At 39.6% G+C, this 17,907-nt stretch overlaps 1 protein-coding gene across 4 annotated transcripts in view; it reads left to right on the top strand.

Annotated features, from left to right (window-relative positions):
- The first annotated feature begins 9,508 nt into the window (after window positions 1-9,508).
- Window positions 9,509-17,907, top strand: part of ano3 (anoctamin 3) — a 132,841-nt gene continuing 124,442 nt past the window's right edge. For 3 of the 4 annotated variants that reach the window (XM_082160422.1, XM_082160420.1, XM_082160421.1), the window contains exon 1: window positions 9,510-9,909. In XM_082160422.1, the coding sequence (XP_082016548.1) occupies window positions 9,813-9,909 (97 nt within the window). In that variant the 5' untranslated portion in view covers window positions 9,510-9,812. Of the gene's footprint in view, window positions 9,910-17,907 lie in introns of all 4 variants that reach the window. The other variant, XM_082160419.1, reaches the window with a different exon arrangement.

Raw genomic sequence — 17,907 nt, 5'->3', positions numbered from 1 at the left:
TATTAGGCTACATCTCAAATTAAACGCCATGTAACCTATTATTTAAATCGATTGCTGGATATCGTAATGTTATTGGCGTCCATCTTCATTGAATTTTGAAATCAGATAGAGCCGGCCAGAGCGCTGCATAATAAGTAGCCACACCGGCTTCAGTATGGAAATACACACCGACAATGACACGCCCCTACTGCGTGCTAGAATCTCCGAAAAACAAGCTGATTTCAACATCAAAATGTACGCTTTTCAATATACCAATACTGCTATCTCAAACATGGAGAGGCTTCTTCGTGATCAACTAACAGATTCTGCAAAAAAACGAAAATCACCCATTTTGAAAAAAAAACGCTTCTTTCTCATTTTGCTCGAAAGTTGTGCTGCCAACTTGTGTCCCTGGTTTCCGTGACGGGTCACATATGACTGTGCTATTGACCTCCTCCCAGGCACTTCTCCGCCCAAGGGTTGGTTATATTCCTTTGACAGGTATATTCAAGAGTCTCTTAATGCCGTCCTCATCCGTCCCTCTTCTTCACCCGCCGGGGCGGGGTTCTTCTTCGTTGGGAAGAAGGATGGCTCCCTGCGCCCCTGCATTGATTACAGGGGATTAAATGACATCACTGTCAAGAACAGGTACCCCCTACCTCTCATGTTGTCTGCTTTTGAATTATTGCAGGGAACCCAGGTCTTCACCAAGTTAGACCTCCACAACGCTTACCACCTGGTACAGATTCGTGAGGGCGATGAGTGGAAGACAGCGTTCAATACTCCTACGGGACATTTGGAATATTTGGTCTTACCGTTTGGTCTGACTAACGCCCCAGCTGTCTTCCAGGCCTCGGTCAACGACGTGCTGAAGAACATGATAAACAAGTTCGTCTTTGTGTACCTTGATGACATTCTCATCTTTTCCCCTTCGCCTCAGGTACACACTCAGCATGTCCGCCAGATCCTTCAACGGCTGCTAGAGAACCAGCTCTTTGTTAAGGCGGAGAAGTGCGAGTTCCACTCCAAGTCAGTCACGTTCCTGGGGTATGTGATCTCAGCTGATGGGATCAGGGCCGACCCCGCTAAGGTGACGGCCGTAGTCGAGTGGTCTGCCCCTGACACGTGTAAGGCTCTGCAGCGGTTCCTGGAGTTTGCCAATTTTTATAGGGGCTTCATCAGGAGCTTCAGTCAGGTAGCTGCACCCTTAACGGCTCTCACCTCCACCAAGATACCGTTCAGATGGAATAGTCAGGCTCAGGAGTCCTATGATGCTCTTAAGTACTGTTTCATCTCTGCTCCTGTTCTCTCTATTCCAGACCCTGATCGGCAGTTCATTGTCGAGGTGGATGCCTCCGATGTCGGGGCAGGCGCGGTCCTGTCTCAGCGGAGCCCCAAAGATGGGAAGGTGCACCCCTGCGCCTTTTCCTCCCATCGAATGAGCCCAGCTGAACATAACTATGACATAGATAACAGGGAGCTGTTAGCAGTCAAGTTGGACTTGGGTGAGTGGCATCACTGGCTGGAGGGGTCGGCGCAGCCCTTCCTGGTTTGGACGGATCACAAGAACCTTGAGTATGTCCATTCGGCCAGGAGGTTGAGTTCACACCAGGCTCGATGGGCACTCTTAACTTTACCCTCTCGTACCGGCCGGGTTCAAAGAACACTAAGCCTGATGCCCTCTCTTGTCTGTTCAAGGCTCCCGGGGAGGAGCCACCGGCCGAGGACATCCTGCCTAAAGGGGTGGTGATTGGAGGTGAGTGGAGGAGGCCGGTCATGTGGTGAAAGTGCCAGAGGTGTGCCCAGAGGGTCGGCTGTTTGTGCCGGTTGCGTTGCGCCATGAAGTCCTCCGGTGGGGACACGAGTCCAGGTTGGTCTGTCACCCAGGAATTCGGAGATTGCTGGCTGCCATCCACTAGCGATTTTGATGGCCCTCCATGGGCCCGGACGTCAGGCAGTTCATTTTAGCTTGCTCAACAGAATAAGAATTCTAACTCGTCCTTGGTCACACCTGACCCTTGACTTTGTCACTGGTCTCCCCCCCTCGAGAGTTAACACCGTGATCCTGACGGTAGTGGACCGTTTCTCCAAAGCGGCCCACTTCATTCCCTTGCCCAAGCTTCCCACTGCCAAGGAAACTGCTCAGACTATGGTCGACCACGTGTTCCAGATTCATGGCCTTCCGGTTGATGGGGTTTCTGATAGGGGGCTACAGATTGTTTCCCGGTTTTGGAAAGAATTCTGTCGACAGATCGGGGCCTCTACGAGTCTGTCTTCAGGGTTTCACCCCCAGACCAACGGACAGTGCGAGCGAGCCAATCAGGATCTTGAGAGAGCTCTACGCTACCTGATCTCCCAGAATCCTAGTTCCTGGAGTCAACAGTTGTTGTGGGTTGAATATGCCCACAACTCCCTGCCCGGTAGCGTCTATGGGTATGTCCCCATTTCTGTGTTCTATTGGTTACCAACCCCTCTGTTTCCTTCACAGGAACCCGACGCTGCGGACCCGTCTGAATCAATTAAATGAAATACACTTTATTGTCTGTACTGTCATATCTTCGGCCTGATCTGCCCTGTTCTGTTGTCTCTCGTGTCTTTGTCTGTGTGTCTCGTTGTTTTGAGGTGCATGGTGTTTTGACAGCTCGCCATGTGCTCCGCTGTTATTGTGGTGTTTTCCCCATCCCCTTGTTATCCCATCAGCATTATCACTCACCGCTCTCACCTGTCACTGATTAGATTTCCTCATCACCCCCCTATTTATTTCTCTCTTGTGCCAGATTTTTGTGAACGCTTACCCAGCGATCTGGTCATCCTAATCGTTCTGTCTTGTCAAGTTAGGATTGTGCTTTGTGTCCATTTTTGGGTCCATTGCTAGTTTTTGTTTCTTTTAGGGTTTTTTTCTCTCTCTCTCTCTCCTTGCCGTCCAGACTGCTTTCGCCTTCCACCTCTGCCTGACATGCTTCCCGTCCCCTGGACTCGGCCTCTCTCGCCTTTACACACCACCATTCTTCGCCCACCAGCGATTTCTCCGCCGGACATATAGCCCCGCCCACCCGGGCGCCGCGATCCATTTTGCGGTCTGTTCCTCCCATTCTGCTGAAGGCTGCCTGGGATAGAGATGCCTGCGCTCCCTGCTGGATTATATTATTATTTATTTAGTTGACTGTTTTGGCACAGTTGTGTGCTGTTGAATTTCCAGTAATAAACTGAGTCTTGTTGTGCCTGCAACTGAATCTCATGCTGATCCTTAACCATTTTTTTTATTTATTTTTTTTATAATGAATTGCCATAGGTGAGTAGTTGTTACATATTATCATCAGTCCTATTTTAATTATTGACAGTGAAAACCAATCTTGTAGCAACTATTAGCCTGATCACATATAAGCCCCGTTCAGACTGTCAGTCCAAATCCGATTATTTTTTCAGATTGGAATCTGATCATATATATCAAATGTGAACAGCAAAAAAATTACATGAAATACCATTTTTATAAATCAGTTACATCATATCTGGCTTGAAATCCTATTCAAATCGCATTTCTAGAAATCTGTTTATGTCTGATTGCTCTGATCAGATTTTGTTTTCTACAGTATGTAATATTCTTATGCCATGTAAAACGTTAACATGTCAGACGTTTTTCTAGGAAACATGACTGAAATTCATTGCAGAAACAAGTTTGTGTTGTTGCGACGTGCAGGTCGAGCAGAAAAATACAAAATAGGCCTACTGCTTCTCTACATGGTCTTTGAATTTTGAGAGCATATAGGAATAAAGCCATGCACATTTCTACCATTTTTAGATGTAGTAGTCCAGTGCTGTGGCTACACATTGTAATGTTTTAAGACAGAAGCTGTATTGCAAACTCTTCCATGCAGCTGTTGTTGTTGTTTGGCATAGGCATACCAATGTAATGCCAAACCAAAGCAGATTTTCTGGAAAACTGAACTTTTGTGATACAGTGTGGACAGTCAGACATTAAAGGAATAGTTATCTTTAACATTCAGATTCTCTCATCATTTATTCACCCTGTAGCAAATTAACTCTATGAAATATTAATAATCAATAATAACTGGTTATAATTGATTATGAATATTTGGATCAGTTAATATAATTAATGAATTATAAATAATTAATGTTGTAAATTAATATTACAATCAATTAACCTGTTTGTCCCGTGAACACTCAGTGTTAATTGTTTATTAATTCTAAGAAATGTACATTTCCGGGGCATGGGAAATGTCTTTCTTACTTTACAGTACTACTAGAGCAAGTAGTCAAGATCTATGATTAGAGATTACAGATATGAGCTTGAGACACGGACAACTTTATGTGTGACATGAACAAGACTTTATTAACTAGACTAAAAACTTAAACTACTCTAACATACACACACATACATGTAGGGATGGGTATCGTTAAGGTTTTAACGGTATTACTACTCTTACCGATACTCCTTATCGATCCGGTACTTTAACGGTATTCTTATCGGTTCTTTTTGTTATATTAAAAAAAGGGGGAAAAATTATTTAGAACATAATTAATATTGCTTTATATTTTGAAATGTAAAATAAATATCTATAGCAAAAGAAAAAGCAATGCTTTAACAAAACAAATAAAACATGTATGTTATGCAGAAGGGTGCAGGCTTTTGTGATTTATATAGACAGACAGGACACCAAAAACAAAGTACAAACACATGGTCAAACAAAAAAGTATATAAAACAAATATACAAATTATATACCCAGTGCTTTAATTTCAGTAATGTCCACTGACATTACTGTTCAGGAGTAATATGGGTTAAAAAGACATCTAATAAAGTCAGATGTAAAATAACACTGCATAGTTTATCATACATGTAGATAGATTAAAGCTTATATCATTCAAGAGCTGTGACTGATTTTCTCTTTGCCTTTTGTTGTTTGATTCACATTAATGGAGCAATCGTCAGCAGGATTATTAGACTGCTGCCTCTTTAAGACCAAATGCAGATCTAATCATTATTAAGCCTCATATTTTCTCCCAACTATTTACGCCGATTTAAGACATAAACTGTATTTAAGTGAATAAACTGTTTAAGTGAATCTCCAAGACGGCCATTTTGACATATTTGTGTATTTGATCGTTTAGATGCGCACACGAAGCCCAAAATATACGTTGCTTGTCTCGTTGCGGTGTGTTTCGGAGAGTGCGCCGCATTTTGGAACAGCGCCTATTGCGTCAATTTTGGTACTTTTAATAGCCTTTTATTATCAAACGCGTCCCGCAGTTTAGCAAAAGTATATACTACATTTTACAACAATTACCGATCATGCAGATTCTGACGTTACTTTTGGGTTTTAGGGAGAAATGACAGCGCATCGCTCTGTGAAGGAAAGGAAGTTGCGCTGGAGAGAATGTGGCTTTAGTTTTTAATGGTTACACCTCAAATATCTTCTTTTTTATAATCATTGGAAGCCAAAATCTAAATCTAAAATAAAATTAGTTTAATATCAAAGATCTAAAGTGTAACCTTTTGAATGTTCTGTCCTCATCGTCACTCATTAAGCAGGGCTGTTGTGTTGCGCGCGCCGTGGCTTTGCGTGAAAGATCGCTCTCTCTCTCTCTCTCACACACACACACACACACACACACACACTCTCTCTCTCTCTCTCTCTCTCTCTCTCTCTCTCTCTCTCTTAAGCAAAAATGCATCACAGACAAATGGTTCAATATTATTATATATAGAAGTGGCTGGCGAGATTAAATCCGCAAGATAATAATTTCTTAATAGCAATAATAAATAGCACGTGTACTTTCATAATTTCTCTAGTACCGACAGCAGAACCGATAACGTCCGAGCTTAACGATCCAGCGGTCTTTCAAAATTCAGCACCGGGGCCCGTTTAATACCGGGTTTCGGTACCCATCCCTACATACATGCATACAGTTTACCAAGGGAAAGAGAGCTGAAGCAGAATACAGGAAAGCAAGAAGTTATAGCATTGTTTGAAATTCAGCAGATCAATCAGTTTAGTTCTAACACGCCCTTCTTTAAAAGGGGTAAGGATACTTAGGCCCTGTCCACACGGAGACGCGTTTCGCTGTATACGTATACATTTTTTATCGTATTGGTGTTTCGTCCACACGGATCCGGCGTTTTCGGAGACTGAAACCGCTATTTTTTGAAACCGGGTCCCAATGTGGATAAATCTGAAAACGCCGCCCTTGCGTTTTCGTGTGTACGGCCAATCCGTACATTTTGCGAAACGATGATGTCATCACACCAAGTGTCAACTAGTCAGACACCGTTAAGTCACAGCAACTACATTTATGGTTTTTCATATTGTTCAACAAAGTTCTTGATTAAAAAAGAAAAAAAGAAAAAAAGAAGCTACTGTGCCTAATATTATTGTTGTATGGTCTGGCATGTATACTACATCGTTTTGAGTCGGTTTCAGTGGTTTCGTGTGTACGCAGATATTTCTTGAGAAGACGGCGTGTTTACGGAATTTTTTTTTTGAACGGGGAAAAAAGATATCGGATAGGGAAAGCTCTGGCTTCGTGTGGATGTGGCCTTAATGTATCAAATAATGATGCTTGCATGTCTCGCCCATTTGAATTAAACTGTCCTGATGCAATTTGTTGAGGCTCCAGTTGATCTTTGCTGATGTGGTCTTGATGAGAGAGAACCAGTGGAAGTCAGAGGATCTTTGGTGAATGGAAAGACAAGGCCGCAGCCTGGCACAAGCTTGGAGGTACTTAGAAAACTTCTAGTTCAACATCATCTTCACATCAGGATTCCAGAAAAGGACTAAGAGAGTAAGAGGCTAAGAGGCTAAGAGAGCTGATCTTGTGATCAGTGATTTTAAAGCGTGAAGATGTCACACCCTTTGGAGGTGTGTGAGCCAATAAGAAGTTTTCCCTTTGGAGGGATATTTTACGACCCTTTGTGCTCTAGGAGGGCATTTGAATATGTAATTTCATTGGGTGTTCAAGAAAAAGAATCTTCAAGATTCTTATAATACTAATTAGCAAAATGTAATGTAAATTAACAAATGGGGGACGAAGATTGGAGTTTATAGAGACCAAACATGGTATAGTTGAGGTTACATTGACTGTTGGTTCTAAAATAAAATACATAGTATCAAAAGATAATAGTATTAAAAGACACAACACAAGACAGTAAATCATTCACAAAATGTTCTGGGATGCATGTTCATTTATAGATCAGTTCGTCAATGAATGAATGTAGGAAAGTGTTTCAAGGTCTGTATGGTCTTTCCGATGGCCTAGGTCCTGACCACATGATCACATTTTTCACAGCAATAAAGACATCTTATCTGATCATCGCCCTGGCGACTGAAACCTTTCCTGCTCTCTTGTCTCTTTTGAGGTTGATGTTTCATTCCTAAGAGTGGGCTTTGAAGATTATTTGTTAAATGTAACAAATAGTTATGTGTCTGATTGTCTCAGTCGTTACAACCCTCAAAGTGTTTCAAACTTGTATGAGTTTCTTTCTTCTGTTGAACACAAAAGAAGATATTTTGAAGAATGTTGGTAATCAAACAGTTGATGGGCCCTATTTTAACGATATGAAACGCAAGTATCAAACGCGAAACGCAAGTAACTTTGTGAGCGGATCTTGGGCACTGTTGCTATTATACCAGCGGGATAAATGATTCTTGCGCCCGACGCAAATCTAAAATGGGTTGGTCTGAAGTAGCTTCATTATTCATAGGTGTGGTTTGGGCGTAACGTGAAATAAACCAATCAGAGCGTCATCTCACATTCCCTTTAAGAGCAGGTGCGCTTGTTCCATGGTGGATTGCTATTATAACGGAGGATTTGCCAGGCGCGCGCCAGGAGAGATTCACAGCCGAGGAGACCGACGTTCTCGTCAGGGCCGTAAAACACAGAGAAGTGACATTGGGGATGGGAGAAACCCACCCAAATTAGCTTCGGTTAAACAGGCGTATGATAATTTGGGTAAATGTGTAAGCTAGATTTATGCCTATTTTTTCACATCTTTCACATCATGGACACAACAATGATTTCCCTCGTGTGTTAATATTTTTCCTTGTAATAATGTAGCCTATTATTTGCAAAAATGAAAACTGCTGCTTCTGTGTAGATGAGAGAATCAAAGTGTATGCACATTGTGCACACGCTACATTATGGCCAAGTCACCCTCAAAATAGCATATGAATATCATGCGCAACGCGCTACTGACTTTAGAATAGGTTTTTCCTGGTTAGTGGCGGAATTGTTTTCTAAAACCTGCAAAATAGCAACAGGGAACGTTTGCGCCGGAACACGCCTCCTCTTTTCGCTGAACCGCCCCCGGGAGCGCAAGTTCATTCCCTAATTTACCGACGTGCGTCTGTGGAGGGAAAAGTCCGCTGAGCGCGGGTGCAAAATAGGAATGATACATGTGTCGGTGTACAAAGTCAATTGCGCTGGGTGCAAGATGACTCATTGACTTCCATAGTTTTTTTTCCCCTTCCTGCTATGGAAGTCAATGGGGTCCATCAACTGTTTGTTACTGACATTCTTCAAAATATCTTTCTTTGTGTTCAGCAGAGGAAAAAGAGATTCATACCGGTTTGAAACAACTTGTGGGAGAGTAAATGATAACAGAATTTTCATTTTTAAGGGAACTATTCCTTTAAGAGCAGATTCCAATCTGATTTACAAAAATTGGATTTGGACTGATAGTGTGAACATATAGCCATGGTTTCAGTTATTGGGTTCTTAACAATAGGGTATGTGGTAACACTTTAGAAAAATGGTCCGTCATTAATAAGTAACTATGCAGGAAGTAATGCAGGACTAATATTAACACTTCAGCTATTACTATTAACTAATATGGAAATAAGCTTAACTAATCAGTAAGTAATATCAAATTTAGGACTAAGATAGTTCCTTATTAGGTAATCAATAAGTTGTTTATACATTGTTTATGTTGCTTTTTTAACACAATACTGCGTCAAGAGTGGACGCCTCCTTACACTTGAAAGAGGTCATATAACAGGTGAAACAAAAAAAATGTGAATATCGTGCAAAGTTATAATTTTGATGATTATGGCTTACAGCTTATGGAAACCTCAAATTCAAAATCTCAGAAAATTAGAATATTACCTGAAATCAATAAAAAAAAAAAGGATTTTAAATACAGAAATGTCTTAATTTGAATGACTGAAATACACAAAGTTTTGCACGATATTCAAATTTTTCGAGTTTCACCTGTACAATAATTATTATGATTTCACAGCATAACTGCAACTGTGGTATTTTGGCGTAAAAAAAAAAATAAGTAAAAAAATAAATAAAAAAAAACCACTGGTGAAAACTATGACCAAACAAATTTTAATTTATGGACGCAAATAGTTGGAAATGACAATTTCTGCATTTATGTCATTGACACGACCCCCCTTGAGTTTCGTCACGAATCGAGTCAGTCTCTTCTAATAATACAAACGCGTTCTTAAACAGAACGCATGGGATATGTGTTTTTAAAAGTTGAACTGTTTTTAACTTGACACAGTTGACAGCGCGTCTTTCCAATCGCAACGCTATGTCGAATAAAGAGAAGGACGCGACTTAACAGCCGGCCGTCAGTCTGACGCATATGTGCATGTGTCGACCAATTAAAGACAGCGCAACAACATGTCCCGTGAGAACGCCCTCCAGAACACGGGTCATTCTTCTATCGAGCCGCTGAAGGGTGTCCATCCATCCATCCATCCTCTTACAGTCCGTAACCATGACAACAGCCCCGGATGGTGGCGCGCGAGGCTAGAGGTGTTGGGTTGCGCAGAGGAGAGACACCTACGCGATCGCTCCATACTTTCACATGTATCCTGCCTTCATCTTCTGTCCGCGAGGATCTCTATCGGGAATCACCATGGTGCATCATTCTGGATCCATACAGTCCTTCAAGCAGCAGAAGGGTCAGTGTGAGCGCTGTTTTTGCGGGGTTTTGTGTGTGTGTGATAACGTGTTTTGGGGGAAAGTGCGGCTGTGGGCTTCTGCACTTCATGTCCCGTTTTGGAGATGCTTTCGTGATATGATCAACTTCACGATTAAGTGTTTGGCGCATACTGGATGCCACTGCAATATAATATCGTGAATCGTGAACTCGATCACGAGTGAGACAATTATTTAGCTTTTTCACATTAAGATCTCATGGATTTGAATGTTTATGGCATAGGAGAAGTTTTCATATACGTATACTTTATATATATATATATATATATATATAATATGTCATATATTATAGTATTTTTTGATTGTCCTTGTTTGATCCCATAATTGTAAGGATATACATTTTATTAGTATATTAATAGATCAGGGATATCTCTCTGTTTTGATATCATAGCTACTCATATGTTAAACAACAACAAGCTCTAATGTAGGCTAACTAATTTATTTTTGGCATTTGAGTTTTGTTTGCATTTGAATGGATGTTGGTCCACTCGTGTTCTCATAGCTGCAGTTTTGGTGATCAGTAACGTGAAGCAGAATATTAATAACAAAAAAACAAAAACACAGTTACTGGTACATTTTGACTCTGGGTTAAGAGAAAACACTTTCCATTGATTTTCCCTGATCTTGTTTAATGGGGTTGCCACACACACTAAGTGGTCATCTGCCTATTAAATCACACTGCGTTAAAAAAAAAACGCTGCTCTCAGGAAGATTCAGACTAATTTGATGTGATTACAGTGAGATAGACAAAAAAGAGACAAATTTGCAGGTTTTAGTAGCTCTCCATGGGATGAAAAGAAAAACAACTTTAGAGCACGTTGTGAGTTTTGATAAAGTGCATTTGATTCTTGTATAGAAGATATTAGATACAGTAACACGAACAGATATGATTACAGTTCTCAGAATGAGGTCAGTGTAAACAAAAACATTTCATGACTAATCTTACAAGATGTTATTACAGAGACTGAAATGAGAGATTGAAAGGGTCAAAAGACTGTAAGACAGAACTGCATTGTCACTTAGTAACTAGTAGTCTGTGTATTTGAATATAAATTGTTCAGATTGTTATTTTTGGATAATTTTTCTGCAGCATTTTAGCTTAGAGAATCAAAACCATATCCAGAATATGGTAACACTTTACAATAAGGTTCAGTAGTAAACATTAGCTAATGTATTAAAGGGGTGGTATAATGCCCTTTTCACAAGATGTAAAATAAGTCTCTGATGTCCCCAGAGTGTGTATGTGAAGTTTTAGCTTAAAATACACCACAGATATGTGTATATAGCATGTTAAAGTTGTCACTTTTTGAGGGCGAGCAAAAACAAACCGTTTTTGTGTGTGTCCCTTTAAATGCAAATGAGCTGCTGCTCTCAGGACAGGGGGCGGAGCTTCAAGAGCTGGTGTCCTTTTACCTCACACAGACATGCACTAGAAATGCCAATGTTTATGTTTAATGATGGAGACGAGACTCAAGAAAAAGTGACAACATGTAGAATGCAACAGAACATTTCTGAATGGTTAGTTGGTGAATTTAGGTAGCTTATGTGTAGTTATCTTCTAGTCATTGATTAGCATATTCTGTCATGATAATCTATAAATCTCGTTCCCGGGGGCGGGGTTTATGTAAATTATAGGATTAGTGATGTCAGGAAGCTCATGTAGTCCCTACCAGCCGTTTGTTGTAGTCCTTAAAAAGCAATTTCTTTAAAAGCAAATATCTTCCTTTGCTTTGAACTTTGAGCATTGTAACTTTGTAGATGTTGTTTATGCTCAAACAGCAACATTACACACTTGCTAAAGTTAGAAAAGTGAAATCATAATCAACCACCCCTTTAACTAACATGAACTAAACATGAGCAATACATTTGTTACTGCATTTATTAATCTTAGATTCAAGATTAATAATAAATGCTGTACAAGTGCAGTTCATTATTAGTTCATGCTAACTAATGTAGTTAACTAATGTTAACTAATGAACCTTATTGCAAAGTGTTACCCAGAATATTACCTTTTTTCTGTCCCATTACCCTGTTAGCAGTGGACGATACAATTAACAATGTCAATTGTTGACAATGTCTCAACCTTCTCAAATATTTTGGTCATATACACCTTTTAATGGAAATGTAATTCATCAACAATTAAACATAATAATAATGATAACACTTATATTACTACTAATAACAACAAGAGGAAGTAGAAGTAGAAGGAAAGTTTACAACATCTACTATAGTGTATGTGACCATATCACACATTGGAAGGATTTACTTTTTTCTTTATACTACCAGGAAAAGTATTTATCTAAATGAATAATAATGGAAAAGTTACTATTATTACCGGTCTGGATTTTTTTTTTTTTTTTTGGACCACTTAATATAATTACTAGATCTAAAATCACAGTTAATCCAGATATTATGCAATAATTCCCGAGGTAATTCACTCATCCTGATTAATTTTCTACAGGTTTGCTGACGGCAGAAATGTGCTGGAAAGCTTTATAGGGCTATAATAGTAACTGAGACGGGCAGGACTATAGAGGAGGGGCAGTTCCACACCGCATCTTCTTTACAAGCGCTTCCTCATTTTATCTCTGAATGATTGGCCACAGTGTGACGGCATTTCTTGTACATCCCAATACAGCAAAATTGGCTCAACCAATGTCACGAGTTTAAAGCAAGGCCAATAAATGCAGAAAGGAAAATTTTCTCTCATTATTTTAAGCAATTTCCTTCTGTGCCACTATAATAACACATTTCCCCTTGAAACATAATGACAGTGGCATGTATTTATAGAGCCACTTCACATCCGAACTAGCTAGACGTGACTCTGTCACGGTCATTAGCTATCAATCTAAGAGCGAATATACAGATTATCGCAAGCATTAAAGCTTTTTAATGACTCACAGTTAATTATTTGGGACTCGTGCAGCATGCCAGGACAGAGGTAAAGCTATTGACAGCTCTTTCTTCAGGTATTCGAGAAAAACACATCCATGTGCAATTTCTTTTAATTACAGTAAGCAGTCATTTAGCAAATGCTTTTATCCAAAGCGACTTCCAGCACACTTATTACATTGGCATTTCCCATGGAGCAAAGGCTTGCAATCCAAGAAGGTCCTCCACAAAACTAAAATGGTGTCAGAATAGTGCAACAGTGAACATGTGCAGTGCAGGGGTAGGAATGAGCAACCTGAGGGTGATTATGGTCCCAGCTTATGGCTGACCCGTAGGGCACCGCACCAACGACCTTTACGATCACTTTACAGACTTATACGAATATTATAAGAGTGTAGAGTGATAATATGGATACCATAAGAGTTTATTAGGACCATAAATGGACCAGGCTGCACACTCACACTTCAAGTTTTACTACAGAAATCCGATTTTTGACATAGGATCACAAATGACACTGTGTAACACAGTGCAAATTGATTGATCTGGGGTGTGTTTCCCATTCAACGACATGACTAGCTGCTTAACTACCATCGTTCAGTGCATCATTGGATAAATTAACTAGCTAGTCACGATATTCAAACCGTGTTGGTTAAACAACTTGGAACTGTTGTTATTGATGTCATTAAGGGCTGGAGTAATATAACTTCTTCTAATTAATTTGTTCAAGATTGAACTAATGTCTGATTATTGCTGTAAATAACAGTGGCGGCTCATAAGGGGAGGCAAAAGAGGCACAGCCTACCCAAAATTTTGAGGTGAAAATGGGAGAAGGATGATTTAATGTTAATAAAATTCCCAGTTATTCATTTCATGTCTCAGAATATTGTTTGTATTTCACCTCTGTAAGTGTAACCACCGAATCTGCGAAACGCGTGTCTGAGGGGATAGAGAAAAGGAGAGGGAGGCAAATCCATAGCCAGAGACTTGTGCCTCCATTGGTAAAAAAAAGAAAAAAAAGACGCCCATCACTTTCGAGTGTTTAAATAGCCACTGGTAAATAACAAACATGGCATCAGGACTACTTCACTATTTTGTTCCCCGTTTTGACTAACGTGACCTGCCAGAACTGACGCTACGCTTGATATAGGCCTCCTCGCGTGCTGATTGGGTTGATCATTTGAACGTGTTCCTCCCGAACTTTGTTAAAGGTGCAAGAGGTGATCTGGGAAATGCTAACTGTAGCCTGCTAGCATTGAAAGCATACAATTCAACCCAGAGACAACGTTATTTGATCACATCATATGTCATTCACCGATGAGAAAACTTTACAGTACAGTGAGGGGAGAATCAGAAGCACTTGGTTTAAGTATGTGATTGTGAAATGACTCCAGTTCAGAAGTTGACCTGTTGATACAAAGAAAAGAATGCACTGTATTTCAACTTTATTCATATGCAATTTCAGGACATATAGCGGCAACACAGTCAAATCTCACTGAATTATCTGCATAGGGCAAACTCATCGTTACATTGAACTGAACTATCAGATATTCACTGTTCAGATATTCATACAACAAATGATTCTGGGGCAATGAAACTTAGTGAAAATTACAAAAAATGCTGGCAGTGGCTGGCAACTTAAAAACAAGAAAAATACTGGCGGGGAAAGAGTTAATGGTAAATTTTCATTTAAAACTAATGAAGTTTTTGGACAAACAACAACAAATACTGTAGGTCTTAAGCTGGTCTCCCAGACTGACCAAGCTGAGATACCAGCAAACCTGTTTTGGCTGGTTTGAACAGTTTTTGCTGTCAGCAAGGATTGCAGTTCTGCATTAAAGAATGGCCCCTGAAGCTCACAGAAGTCTGAGTAAAGCCCCAAGTATCCACTGACCCTAGAACCTCGCCTGTCTCTAAGTGCTGAATGACAAAATAACTACACAGCAGGAAACTGGCATTATACCTTTTCCTTTCTCTCTCACTTTCTTATTGAGTTCTTGTTTGTTTTGGGGGCTTTCTCTTAACATTTTTTATTTTGACACATCTGTCCAGTTAAATGAAAGATTTTGCCCAAACAGTGTATTCCATTGATATAAGAGTGATGTGTGGACATTACAAAGGAAGACAGTTGTGGCAAGAGAAAGAAACATCCCAGTCTGTGAAGGAGATGTGATGGGAAAGAGACTCTTGGATGTTTATTCCTGTACCAGAAGAGTGGATTTTATATTCAGTGACAGTATGTCCACATCAAAGCATGTTTGGCCACAGACTCCTTCACTGGCATATCTTATCACATCTTTGCAGAAATATGCCATTTTGATTATAATGCAAATCATTCATTTGAGTGTTGATAATGGATATTACACTAATTAATGCTCTCCTAATACAATTCCATAATTAATGGGAAATCTGCAGTTTAGCGTTTAATGGTGAAAGCATGAGATGAATTCTCAGCTAATAATAATTGTAGGAAGTGTGACAGACGGCTGTGGGGTATGTGGTGGAACATGGCCCTTACGAAACAAAAATATATGGAAATTTACTGCAGATGCTGGTAAAACACTTGTTTAGTCGATCTCTCTCTCATAATACAATAATCCTCAATGAAGCGACTCAACGTTCCTTCGTTACTAGTTATGAAGTGACGTTTTAGAATTTGTAACAGAGGCTGTTACTATTAAATTAGAAACTGTTAAACTGTCAACTTGAGATTTGAATCCAATGGCGGAAGGAAGTAGTTCTGCACATAAGAGGGTTTTTAAAGACGCTCCATTGTTGTTTCTTATTTATTTACTCACCTGTGCCGTCAAACTGTTGTATAAACGCAATATCAAACTCGTAGCAGTGAGATTATGGTTTTATATCGGCACGCTGTGATTGCCTAGGCCGAATCACAGGTGTGCTGATATGCAGCCATATCGCACTGCTACGAGTTTGATATTGCCAGCCCGATCTCACGGCAATTCATACGACCTCACTCGTACGAATTCGTAAGATTTTTACTAAATCGTACATATTTTACGAGTTGCCCAATTCGTATGAATGACCTAACCCTGACCCCGCCCCTAAACTTACCCACCACTGGGGTTTAGACAAATTGTACGAATTCGTACGAATTAGCCACCTTTTACTCACTCGTACGAATTCGTACAAATTGGTCATGAGATTAATAAAATATATTTTGCTGCCTAATTCTGTATTATTATTTTTTACATTATATAAAATCCATGATGACTTAAGTGTTTGTAGTACATAAACACACCATACAATTTTCATTAGGGAAATATAGGGGGAAAAATAATATTTAAGAATATAAATTACAGGTTATTGTTCAGCAGAGTACTTGATTTCTTAGCCATTTAAAAGCAAGAGATGAGTTTAAGAAAATCAGCTTTTTGGAAACGAATCCCAGGGGATACATTTAAAAATGATGGTACATGTTTAGTCATGTGATACAGTCATGTGATCCATTCAACCCAAAATAATCAAGATGGCGGCCCATGTTGTATTAGCTTTGTTGTGGCTGTATACACTTTTATAGTGTTTTTAAAGAAAAATGTTATTTTGTGCATATATTTGTTAAAACAGTGTACAACACATATTTTCTGGAGCTAATATAGCTCAGAATGAACTTTGTACTACTTTATTAACTATTATTGGGTTTAAACATATGGACACACAAGGAATTTAATGTCCTTAACTAAACCAGAAAAGGGAAACTACTCATTGCTGGATAACTTTAGCTGTAATAATCTACCTAAAATTAGACATTAACACAGATTTTAGGTTTACAAAAAGAACAAAACAATATGTCTAATTTTAGTTAGATTGCTGGTTCTCAGTCAAACAGCATTGAATCAAGTCAGATGTTGTGTAGCCAGAATACTGACTATTAGAACAAGACTTGTCTGGTTCACATGGCAGCTTATTCTACCCATGAACCTCACATTTTGACAGGAACTATTTGACTGACACATGACATTTTTACATGATGTTTAGGGGCGGATAAATCCAAATAATACTGTAAATATACCATAGATGTGCGATACCAGCTGCTGACGCTTGAACAAATCTATTTTTGGACTGTTGGATATCTTTCAGATATTGCAGGCGCTCTCACACCTGGCTTGTTTAGAGCATTTGTTACGGAACCTGGCACATTTTCTCTCTTAGTTTATTAATTTAGGCGTATATGAAAACAGCAATTGTGCTCGGATCCACACCAAAACAATCAGCTGGAGATTGCCTGAACAAGGTGGTCTCAGCCTGATTGAAATCAGTCTCTGGGTCGGTTCACTTGTGGTGAGAAAGAAATCCGATCCAACAGACCAATGAACCAAGCTTTATTATAATTAATAATTGGAAAGGTTTTATGGAAAAAACATCAGTCTCTGTCTCTGGATGAGCACATTAGTTATCACAGTTGAAACCAAAAAGGGCCTCTTCAACTTAAACAGTTGTATAATTGCTCTTCTCCAAGATTTGTATATATATAATTTATCAGTTAAAGCGAGAATAAAGGCTTATATACAGTACATTCGTATAAGTGTGTGGTGTGTGTGTAACGACAGCTTGACGGATGATGCCATGAGCAGAATCCCAGAATGTTGAAATGTTGCCTTGTGACAGAAAACCGAACCAAGAAGAAAATTCAACATTGTAACAGTTTAACTACCCGTTTCTGAACAAAGACAATCTCTTACAGCTCTGAAAACACCCTTAGCTTCCCAATGGACTGATAGAAAGGTGTATCCTGACATCAGGAAGTCAACCACTTAGATTGGAACTCAACTTTTACTATTCTTTAGGTACTGTACATACATTTTAGACAGTACATCACAATCTGTGGATGTGCCATCTCTGGGTTGCATTAAGCACAATCTAATGAAAGCTGGACTATTGAAACTTGAACAGAAGAGATCTGACAACCAAACAGACAAACAACTATCACAGCCAGAACTAGACCAGCACCCTTTCATTCAAGAGGAGCCACATGTGGCAGACACACGAGGAATATGACAAGAATAAAGATCGAAGACCAGCCAGTGCCAAATAACCTCCATTTCTCAGCT

This window comes from Leuciscus leuciscus (genome assembly GCF_965113295.1).
Source record: "Leuciscus leuciscus genome assembly, chromosome: 25".
NCBI classification, from domain to species: Eukaryota; Metazoa; Chordata; class Actinopteri; order Cypriniformes; family Leuciscidae; genus Leuciscus; species Leuciscus leuciscus.
Note: the sequence above shows the minus strand (reverse complement) of the source record. Positions and strands in the feature narration are given on the sequence as shown.